Below are 12,009 nucleotides of genomic sequence, written 5' to 3'. Positions count from 1 at the left end.
AAGGAGGGTGGGGAGGGTATGAGAGATGTTCCATACTAGCAAATGCACAGAAGACTGAAGAAGTCTTAAATACATCTCTGCTGCCTCCTACAGCCAGAGAAGAGCAGCAGCCTCCACTAGAGGCTAGGGTGAATGACGGGGTGTTGGCTCACCCTAGAGTACAGAGCTAAGCATCTTCTTTGATGAATATTTAAGAACCATAAAATTTAAGAGTGAGAAACCTTCATTTCAATCTAGAACAAACCTTGTTCTCATTTTCCAGCTGAAGAAATGAGAGCCCAGGAAATGACTCCCCCAAGGTCATTTGAAGAGTAAAGTGGCAAAGACAGGGAGGCATCTGAGTCCTTTTCACCACTCCACACTGCTCTAGGAAGTTAATAAAAGGATATTTAATGGAGACTTTGGGGAAATCAAATACTCCCACCAGTGGGAACCAGAATGGGGGGGAAAGGCAGTTCAGGAGCAGGAGCAGGGTTTGGGAGGGAAGAGTGGTGAATCCTGACATGTGGCTCAAGGGAGAGAGCCCTGGGAAGGGTGGTCTTGGCATAGCGGAGCTCCTTGGCAAGGGTTGGCTCCAGGGGATGGGAGGCTTCTCAAAAGTCTCTGGCTCTCTCCTACTTGAGTAAGAACATCCACACCCTGCAGCTGAACGAAGAGTGGGAAATAGTTGAGGATATACCCATCATGCTTTGGGGAATCCCCCCTACACTGACCAGCTTCCTATCATCCAGGTCACACACACACACACACACACACACACACACACACACACACACACACACACAGAGTAGCAAAGCTGAAAGACCCCCTGCTCTTCTATCTCAAGGACACCTTCAGAGAGCAAAGGGTAGAAGAGACCTTAAGAGTCCACTGCCTTCTTTTGCCATGAGGAAATTAAGATCCAGAGAGGGGAGGTTACTTACCCAAGATCACACAGCTAGTAAATAGGAGAGCTGGGGCTAGAACCCATGGCCCCTGGCCAACAAGGCAAGGCTCTCTCCTCTACACAGGGCTTCCATGACCCACAAGGGGCAGAGTGGACTTGGACCAGGATGGTGCTAGCCCCAGAAGGTATTTTGGACTTTTGTCCTTTTTCATGGGAAGGGAGACGAAGTGGCCCTGGAATCTACAGAGTAGCCTGGCATCCTGGGGAGATTCAACATGCTTTGTGAAGTCTGATCCCCAAGTGCCCCACTCCTGCCATCAGGGACCCTCCCCAGCCTCAGTCTACCCTCCCTGCCCCTTCCCAAACACACACTCTTTGCTCCTTACCTTTTGCAGAGAAGCTGCTTCCCCACCCCCCAATGAGCCTCTCCCTGACCTCCACAGTTTCATATGGAAGAGTGGAGGGGCAACAGGAACAGAGTGAGAGCCTGGCACATTGGCAGGGTGAGGGCCTGGCATGTTGGTGGGGCGGGGACCTGGCACACCACCAGTAGAGTGGATGCTGGGCACAGGGACAGAATAGGGGCAAGACACATTGGTTGCGTGGCAGTAAGGTACAGGGAAGGGACAAGAGTGCCAGTGAGAAGCACACAATCTGGGTTTTTGGGTCCTGTCTGGCTCCACCACCCTCTGCAGCTGGATGGCATCTGCCATATACCTGGAAAAAGAAAACGATTCACACCTATGCTACCTCTTCTCCCATCCTTCCTTTCAAGAAGGAAGAATGCTAGGGTACTTGGCCCATGGTATTTGCTTTTCTCCAGGGGAGTTGCTTCCAATACCCCACCCCATCCTTTCTGAGATGACTGGGCTATTGCCAGGGAAACGGGGGCCAGGAAAACTGGGAGGGTGACACTTGGTGAGATAAATAACAAGGAAGGCTGCCCAGCTGCCCTAGCCACACTGGCTCTTAATGGGATGCCCTGGGGAGAGGATCGGGAAAAGGAAGATAGGATGGAGATTAAGAGTGGCTAGAGATAGGATAGGGATGGGCTAGGGAGCTCAACATGACCCTTCCCTGCCCTGGGGTGACCCTCTCAGGTGGGAGCCCCAACTCACTTAGGTCCCAGTGGTGCACAAAGGGCTAAATACCAGTTCCTGACACAGCCCAGGTCAAAGGGATTATAACCCTGCAGGTAATGGCACTAGGAGAGGCAGGAGGGAGGTTGGTTAACTGGCTACTTACTTACTTATTTACTATTTTAAATTGTCTGGCATTTACAGTCACTTGGTAATAGTCCCCCACTAGAATATAAGCTCCTTGAAGGCCTTGCTCCATCTTTGTGTCCCCAGCACCCAGCCTAGTGCCCTTCTGGCAGAGGATGGAGAGTGCTCACTGAACGCCATAAGAGCTAACATTTAAATTCTGCAAGGCATTTGGCATGTTATCTCATTTTGCCTTCACAAACAACCCTGGCAAGAAAGTGCCATTATGATTTCCATTTTAAAGATGAGAAAACTGAATCTGAGAAGAGATGACTAGACCAGAATCACATAGTCCACAAGTTTTAGGAGGAAACTTTGAACTGGGGTCTTTTTTGACTCCCGTGTCACTGTGACATATACTGTTTAATTCTGTATAGAGGGGCAGCTAGATAGCTCAGTGGATAGAACACCAGGTTTGGAGTCAGGAGGATCTGGGTTCAGATCTAGCCATGGACACTTTTTAGCTATGTGACCCTTGGCCAGTCACTTAATCCTCTGTCTTAGAATAGATACTAAGGGAGAAGGAAATAAGGAAATAAATATGTTGTGAAGGCTAGAGGAAGAGTGGGAAGAAAACTCTGGAGAACAGAAGTCGGGAGATGAAGTCCCCCCCCCCCCCCCCCTGTTCAAGCACAGGGTCCCTCTTGTACCTTGCCCTCATAAGAGCGCTCAGCGGAGCTCACAGACAGAGCTTGCGTCCCCAGGAGCAGCAGCAGTGGGAGCAGGAAGGCAGTGGCTGGGATGGCTGCCACAACACTGGCAGCTGAGCTAAGGGGACAGAACTTTCAACTCTTTGTGCTTCCCTCATCTCCTTTCTCCATCCTTACTTCAATGCCCCTTTCCCTGTTCTTTCTGGTCCCTTCCTAGTCCTACTGCCTTACCTCTCCCTCTCCAGGACCTATCATTCCCTCACTGCCCAACTCTCAGATCCCTTTCCATCTCTCATATCTCCTCCTCCTGGTCCATAGGTTCCCTCCCAAAGTCCTTGTGACTGCTCAGTCACAACAGACTCTTCATGACCCCATTTGGAATTTTCTTGGCACAGATACTGGAGCAGTTGGTCATTTCCTTCTCCAGCTCATCTGACAGATGAAGAAACTGAGGCGCACAAGGTGAAGTGACTTGCCCAGGGTCGAAACTGAGGCGCACAAGGTGAAGTGACTTGCCCAGGGTCACTTAGTTAGTAAATGTCCAAGGCTAGATTTGAAGAGTCTTTCCACTGTGCCACCTAGTTGCCTGACTCAAACTCTTCTCTATGTTTATTCCTCTTTCCTGACCCATTCTTTGCCCTTACCTCATTCTCTGCCCATTCTCCTCCTCACTCTCTCCTTCCCCCATGCCCTGTGCTCATTCATCTCAAGTTCCCTTTCTTGTCCTCATTCTTCTTCCCTGTCTTAAGCCCCTTTCTCTATCTTTTTTTTCCTAATCCTTCCCCCATCCCCCTTAGAATCACTACTAGGTATCTCCGACAAAGCCCTCATTTCTCAAATATAGAGAGAATTGAGGCAAATGTATAATAATGCGAGTGATTCTCCAACTAATAAGTGGTCAAAAGTTATGAAAAGGCAGTTCTCAGATGAAGAAATTAAAACTATCTTAAGTCATTGAAAAAATGCTCCAAATCACTATTTTTTTAGAAACCCTTACTATCTACCTTAGAATCAATACTAAGTATCTCTTCCAAGGCAGGAGAAGGGTAAGGGTTAGGCAACGGGAGTTAAGTGACTTGCCCAGGGTCACACAGCTAGGAAGTGTCTGAGGCCACCTTTGAACCCAGTACCTCCTGTCTCTAGGTCTGGCTCTCCATCCACTGAGCCACCCAGCTCCCCGCTTCTTTCCTTATTTGTATTCCTCTTCCTTGACTCTCTTCCCTTGGCTCCCTTCCTGATGTTTTCCATTTTGGTTCCTGCCCTCTCCCCTTTCCTGAGATCACATCATTTTTCAGGGACCCTGGAGAGGATACGCAAAGGCCTTATCTATGGAGAAGGGCTGTTGAGAAGTCCGGATCAAGAAGATCAAGCAGGAACAAAGCAGGGATCCTGTGTAGAGGCAGAGTGAGACCACCAGAAGCAAGAAACATCGGAAGTTTCTTTGGCCGATGCAGTTGTTGACCCACTTGCAATGGTGATCAAAATCCTGGGAAGAGTGAGGTGAAATGGTGCTTGGGGCTCCACCAAGGAATCTGCAAACCTCAAGCCCCTCTCCATTTCCTCACCCCTAGGTTCCTGCCATTTGAAACCCTTCCCCCCTTGAACCTACTTTTTCTTGCCCTCCCAAACATGTGAAGAACCTGAGAGGCAAACTAGCCAGCAGATGCTGATTCCCAGCTTAGGGATGGGAGTTCATTCTTTCTGGGAGGCAGCCTGGGCCATGAAAAGAGCACCAGACAGAAATCAGATCTGAGTTCCAGCTGAAGCTCTAGCACAGCCAAGTTATGTGACTAGGAGTGGTTAGATGATGGCTCAGAGGACAGAAAGCCAAGCTAGAGAAGGGGAGGTCCTGGGTTCAAATCTGACAGTGTGACCTTGGGCAAGTCACTTAACCCCAACAGTTAGGAACTGCCTAAGACCAGATATGAACCCAGGTCCCTCCTGAATCTAGGTCTAGCACTCTATCCAACCTGCTAGCTAGCTGCCTCTAATACGAATTGGTACAGCTAAGCTACCTTCCTTCATATTTTTTCTCTATTTCCCTTAATATTTTTGGCCCTTTGTTTTTCCAGATGAATTTTATTTTTTCTAGGTCTATGAAATAATTTTTAGGTTCTTTGATTGGTATGACACTGACTAGGTAAATTCATTTAGGTAGAATTGTTGTTTTATTGTATTGCTCTGACCTATCTATGAACAATTCATGTTTTTCCAGTTGTTTATATCTGACTTTATATGGAAAGTGTTTTATAATTGTATTCATATAGTTCCTGGGTTTGTCTTGGCAGGTACATTCCTAGGCATTTTATTTTGTCTATATTTTTTTAATGGGATTTCTCTTTCTACCTCTTGTTATTGGATTTTATTGGTAATATAGAGAAATGCTGCTGATTTCTGTGGGTTTATTTTATATCCTACAATTTTGCTAGTTATTGTTTCAATTAGTTTTTTGATTCTCTATGATTCTCTAAGCCTACCATCATATCATCTATAAAGAGTGATAGCTTCATTTCCTCATTGTCTATTCTAATTCCTTCAATTTCTTCTTCTCTTATTGTGATAGCTAACATTTCTAGTATAACTCTGAAAGTAGTAGATATAATGGGCATCCTTGCTTTACTCCTGATCTTATTAGAAAGACTTCTAGCTTTTTTAAATTATAGATCATATTTGCTGATGGTTTTAGGTAGATGCTATTTATCATTTTAAGAAATGTACCATTTATTCCAGTATTCTCTAGTGTTTTTTAAATAACAATAGGTGTTATATTTTGTCAAAAGCTTTTTCTGCATCTACTGAAATAATCAGATTTTAGTTTTATTGATAACATCAATTATTCTGATGGTTTTCTAATTTTGAACCATATCTGCATTCCTGGTATAAAACCCACTTAATCATAGTGGCCAGGGGTTCTTAATGCAGGATTTTCGGTATCTTCATAGATTTCAGAGGGTTTGTAAACTCGATAAGACAAAATTGTATCTCTATTTTTCACTATCCACTCACTGAAACCTGTTATTTTATTCAATTATCAATTTTTTAAAACCATTAAAAAACCAAAGGGGTCCAAAGGCTTATCAAAGAAAGGCATCCATGATTCAAAAAAGGTTAAGAACTCTTAGGTAGGATTCTTAGAACCCATTTAGGTCATTTTTTTGTTGTATCCAATTCTTCATTGGGTTTGGGTTTTTTTTTTTTTTTTTTTTGCAAAGACACTGGAGTGGTTTGCCATTGCCTTCCCCAGCTCATTTTATAGATGAGGAAACAGGATAATAGGATTAAGTGACTTGCCCAGAGTCCCATAGCTAGTGTCTGAGGCCAGATTTGCACTCAGGAAGAAGTACCTGACCTAATTGCCCTCTTTGAAATCATCTATCTAATTCAGTCTTCTTATTTTTTTTTATTTTTTAGATGATAAAATGGAGGACTATAGAGAAGTCATAAATCTAAAAACAGAAGGGACCTTTCAAGTTCAACCCCTTTATTTTAGAGATGAGAAAACTGAGATATACAAAGGTTCAGACATTTATCTAAAGTCACATAAGTAGTGAGTGTTGGAAGTAAGATCTTAACCTATTCAAAGAACTGGAAACTGAAAGTGTAGCAATCCAGGTATACATTAATCGTGATATTATTTTAAGAAGTATTCAAAACTTAACTCTTATACTGCTAATGATTGATCTCTGTAATCTTGAGTCAAATTGTTGGATTTAAAAATCAGTCTGGCAGTCTACTGAACTATTTCTGGCCTGGACAAGCTACCCCCAGCCCCCAAGGTTTCCCAGCACAGTCTTCCTTATCTCCCCCTATCATAAACCTAAAACTGAAGCTATAGGAATGTTTGTCTATGTTTGCCTGCTTTACAATGTTTGCCAAATGCTTCCTGACCCCTGACCCTGAAACCCCCCCTCCCCAGATGCTTCCTGACCACCTGTCTCTGACACTACCTTGATAATTATGTATGTACCAACCCCCTTCCCCAAACATTTCTATATAAACTCTTGGCTGAGAATTCCAAGGGGTCGTTCAGGCATGCCTCTCTGCCTAGCGACCCTAGCTATTATTGCTAGTAAAGAATGAGCCTCTTCTTGCATATTGCATTGTCAGTGTGATTCTTCCTCCGGCCATGATCGAACCTGGGTTAAGTATTAAAATTTGGGTACAACAAAATTGAATGTTGACCTTGCCAAATCCCTAGCCCTTCCCTAAGGCTACACCCCAGAAGAGAGTCAGTTATCTCAGTCTCCTTACTTTTCCTTCAATGATCAATTAACATAGGTATCAATCATCAGTAGATGCCTTAGGCCATATCCACCCTGGATCCTGATCTTAGCTCTACTTATTGTTTTAGGTTTTGGCAGTTTGCATTTTATGATGATTACCTCATAATGTTAATGTATCAGGCCACCAGCCTCTCCCCTTCCCCCCATACTGTTGTAACCCCAATAAAAGTGACAAGACATCAGTTGGCAAGAGAGCTCTCTCAACCATCAGAGCTCCTAACCATGAAGCTCTTGACCATCAGAGCTTACTTGCTGTCTGTCTACCTTATGCCAAAACTTTCTGTGTCTGTGTATCTTTATTCTCGCCTTATGTTCTCTTTCCATTAATCCTTAACCCGTAACCCATTTTCACTCAGTCCTTGGTTCCCCTTTCTAAGTGTCCAACCCACTAGGAATCTTCTTGAAGCTGCTGGACGGCTTCAGAAAGGATATCCGCCCATCAGTTTGGGAATGGCTGAACCAGTTGTCATTTATGATTGTAATGGTTTACTATTGTGCCACAAGAAATGATGATCAGGAGGATTTCAGAAAAAGTTGGAAGGATTTATATGAACTGATACAAAGTGAAGTGAGCAGAACCAGGAGAACATTGTACAGACTAATAGCAAAATTGCAGGCTGATCAACTATGAAGAACTTAACCATGTATCAGCAATGCAAAGATACAAGACAATTCCAAGGGGCTCATGATGAAAAAAGGTTATCCACCACCATAGAAGGAATCCATGGGGTCTGGAAGCAGACTGAAGCACTAATTTTTCACACTATTTCTTTCATGAGTTTTTTTCTTGTTTGTGTGCTATATGTCTTCTTTCACTACATGACAAATATAGAAATATATATTACCTGATAACATGTTTAACCTAAATCAGATTATTTGCTATCTCAGGGAGAGGACACATGAGAGAGGGAGGGAGAGAATTTGGATCATAAAATGTCAGAAAACAAATGTTAACAACTGTAATTGGGAAAATATAAACAAATGTTAAAAAAAATGTAATTGGGAAAAAATATCATTAAAATTTTTTTGGACCCAAATCCTTTGACTCCAGAATCAGTGCTTATTCCACACTATGGTGACTGCCCAAGGTCACATAGCTAGTCAATGGTGGCACTGGAAATCAAACTCAGACCTCCTGAGTGCCAAGTCCAGGGCTTTCCTGACAACATCTGATTGCATCTCTACTTTTTATAGACATGCCTGATTCATGTTTGTACATATATTTCCTACCATAGTGAAGCTAGCTAACATGTGACATGCTTTAGAACAGTTTTTTTTTTTAACCCTTACCTTCTATCTTAGAATTGATACTGTGTATTGGTTCCAAAGCAGAAGAGAGCTAGGCAATTGGTGTTAAGTGACTTACCCAGGATCATATAGCTAAGAAATGTCTGGGGCCAGATTTGAACCTAGGTCCTCCAGACTCCAGGACCAACTCTCAATCAGCTGAGCCTTTCAGCTACCCTCTTTGGAAAAGTTTTAAGGAGTTCTGATATATGTGCTTATGTGATGCAGTGGGAAGCTGGGCTAATGGAAAGCACAATAGATCTGATGTGAAAAAGAGGTAGGCTTAAATCTCAGTTCTGAGCCTTTTTTTATGACCATGAGTTTCCCCATATGAAAATGGAGATAAACTTTTCATTGTGAAGTTTGTTCTAAAGAATGTGCTATTGGAAACATAAGCTACTGGGATGTCCCATTGAGTTTGGCTTATAGATTCTGTAGGTGCGGGGAATCATGATGCCAGCCTGGATGCCCTCCCAGGTAGGACTCACCTCCACACAGATGTTGCACCTGGGACAGTGGTAGGTTCGGGGAGGACGGTGATAGCGACACCTCTGGCACCATTGTAGGCGGAAGGCTCTCCTGTTCACCCACACCACCTTGATGGCCAGTGGACACTGCCACTCAGAGCCTGGGCATGGAGAGAGGCAGGGAGCACCTGATAATGCTTACATCCCCAGAACAAGGAACTAGAGGCCTGGGGGCTTCCAGGTTCCAGGACTCTAAAGAACCCTCCCTGGAGGGAGGGAGCAATCTGTGGAGAAGAGTAGAGACATTTACATGGGGCACACAGGACAACCCTACTGAGACACATATGTGTCTAAAGCACCTGGATTTTCCAAGTAGGAAGAGTTTTGATTTAAAAAACCAGGCCTTTGGAGCCATTGGCCCACCCTTTAAAGTGGAGTTGAGAAAGTCGTGATGGAAAGGAAGGGGAAAAATAAAGAAAAAAAAGGTATTGGAACCTAGTAGGATGGAAGGAGGAGCAGGTTCTCTTTAGTACCCTGCTCCACACCTGGCTAAGTTTCTCCCCTTCTCTTCCTTCCCACACCCATTTCACCCAATCCCAGAATCAGCAGGAAAATCATCAGAAGTGATCCAGACAAGTTCCCATCTTTTTCAGATGCAGAAACTTATTCCCCAAGAGGGAGAATGACTTCCCAAGCTCATACAATTAGTGGCAGAGTCAGGAAGATAACCCAGGTGTCTTGGTTCTCAGCTCAGGGCAGAATACCACTTTGGTCTGAGAAGCTCCCTGAGTCACAGCTTGATGGTTTAGGAAAAACAATTTTTGGAGGCAGAAGCAGCAGAGGCAGGTACTCTGGGGAAACTGAGGCACAGAGGAGGGAGAGGTTTTCTATCTCAGTGGCTCACCTGATCGCCTCCTTCCCACTCTTTTTTTTTTTTTAACCCTTACTTTCTGTCTTAGTTTCAACTTTAAGGCAGAAGGTCAAGGGCCAGGCAAATGGGGTAGAGTGACTTGCCAAGGGTCACATAGGTAAGAAGTATCTGAGAACAGATTTGAACCTGATCCTCCCAACTCCAGATCTGTCACTCTATCTGTTGTGCTACCTAACTTCCCCCTATCCACCCTCTTTTACTTCTTGAGGACAAAGTCTCAGGCAGGCTGGAAGGACCTTACCTCTGTGGAGGATGCCAGGGTCAGAGAAATTGAGAAAAATAAGACTGACCAAAGTGAGAACAAAGAGAAACCCGTTGATAGAAGGAGACACCCAGTCACCATGCTGAGCAAGCCATCTGCAACTGAAAAGAGAACCCCAACTAAATTTCTGCTTCAGTCCTCCCTTCATTCCCTTGTGTGCATTTTCCCTCTCATCCCAACTCACCCCAAGCCCCAGGGTCAGTTGGACTCAGAGGAAGGTATGTTGAATGTAATGTCCAGAAATGATACTGTCTCAAGAGAATACCCCAATTCATTTCATTCCACCTGAACCAGGCCCAAACCTAATAGCAGTGAGGGGATGAGAATTCTTGTTCTTCTTGGTAGCTCTGATGAGCAAGGCTCAGTGTGTATGGCCTGTTTCACCACAGAGGTAATTCCTACTCATTAAGAGCCTTGGGGTATCTTGGTGGGCTTTGGAGGACAGGAGACTAAAGAGAGTAGCAGCGGTATTGGATTGGCATACGGTAAGCATCTCATTGATTGAGAGCAGCCATGGGCATCTTATCAGGGAGACAAGGTGATTTCCATGAGAAATGAGGGATAGCTCTAACAGACCCTCCCTCTATCCACTCAGGATTCCTGTAGAGGGAAGGGGAACCCAGTTGGGCTATGGAGAAAGCAAGATACCTGGAAGATGGGGAGCTGTGATCTGATCTGTGTATATGTAGTGCTTCATGGGAGCAGAGAATTGAGAGAGACCCAGGTACATGGGGATCCACTCACGGAAAGGAGAAGAACAGACCACTGATGGTGATCAACAGCATAACATTGAAGGCAGCAAAAATGCTGGATGGGGCCCAGGAGTGAAGCTCATTCTTCTGGGGCACTGACTCCTTCCTGGGGTGCATGACCAGGCACCCAGTGCACCCAGTGCCCCCAGGGGAGAGTAGAGCCACTGCTGGGCTCTCTCCCCCCTGCTGGCTACTCAGGATCTGTCCCTTGTCTTCAGAACCCTATGAGGAGAAGTTACCAAGTCATGCAGTATGACATCATAATAGACAAAGAGGTCCCTAGGGGAGAGCGGGACTCATGGGTTTTTGAACACATACTTCTGTTGGGTTCTCCTTAATTATTTGACTACTCTCTATTCCCTGATTTCCAACCTCATTGTCTAGGTTCTGCTTCTGGTGAGGGATGGTTCTCAGAATGAAGAAGGTAGCTAGATGGATGGAGAGAGAGAGAGAGAGAGAGAGAGAGAGAGAGAGAGAGAGAGAGAGAGAGAGAGAAATAGATAGACAACACTTATTAAGCATTTACTATGAGCCAGGCATTGTGCTAAGGACTGAGATACTAGAAAGCAGTGGGGAGAGAGGGAGAGAAAGATACTCAAACTCAGGACTATGGTGGAGATGATTAGGACTTGGGCTTTTTTTTTTAAATTAAACTTTATTTATTTATTTAGAATATTTTTCCATGGTTACATGATTCATGATTCCTGCCTCTCACCCCCCACCCCCACCCCACTTGAGGAACTGACAAGGAGTTCCTTTGGGTTATACATGTATTTTTGTTCAAAACCTATTTCCATGTTATTCATATTTGCAATAGAGTGATCTTTTAACATCAAAACCCCAACCATATCCCTATCAAACCATATGATCAATCATATGTTTTTCTTCTGTGTTTCTGCTCCCACAGTTCTTTCTCTGGATGTGGATAGCGTTCTTTCTCATACATTCCTTTGGATTGTCCTGAATCATTGCATTGCTACTAATAGAAAAGTCTGTTACATGTGATTGTACCACAATGTATCAGTCTCTGGTACAATGTTCTCCTGGTTCTGCTCCTTTCACTCTGCATCCATTCCTGGAGGTTTTTCTAATTCACATGGAATTCCTCCAGTTCATTATTCCTTTGAGCACAATAATATTCCATCACCATCAGATACCACAATTTGTTCAGTCATTCCCCATTTGAGGGACACCCCCTCATTTTCCAAATTTTTGCCACCACAAAG

General features: G+C 44.4%; 1 protein-coding gene across 1 annotated transcript; it reads right to left on the bottom strand.

Annotated features, from left to right (window-relative positions):
* Positions 1-510: 510 nt before the first annotated feature.
* Positions 511-10,900, bottom strand: ZDHHC19 (zinc finger DHHC-type palmitoyltransferase 19). Its single transcript, XM_044666722.1, has 8 exons — positions 10,776-10,900; positions 10,011-10,126; positions 8,860-8,999; positions 4,115-4,287; positions 2,802-2,907; positions 2,005-2,090; positions 1,273-1,603; positions 511-645 (listed from the first exon to the last, which is right to left on the bottom strand). Exons 1-8 carry the CDS (start codon positions 10,898-10,900, stop codon positions 511-513), a joined length of 1,212 nt encoding a protein of 403 aa, XP_044522657.1.
* Between the last annotated feature and the right edge of the window lie 1,109 nt (positions 10,901-12,009).

Source organism: Gracilinanus agilis, chromosome 3 (assembly GCF_016433145.1).
Source record: "Gracilinanus agilis isolate LMUSP501 chromosome 3, AgileGrace, whole genome shotgun sequence".
Taxonomy (NCBI): domain Eukaryota; kingdom Metazoa; phylum Chordata; class Mammalia; order Didelphimorphia; family Didelphidae; genus Gracilinanus; species Gracilinanus agilis.
The sequence above is the reverse complement of the archived record's forward strand: the minus strand, read 5'-3'. Positions and strand labels throughout refer to the sequence as shown.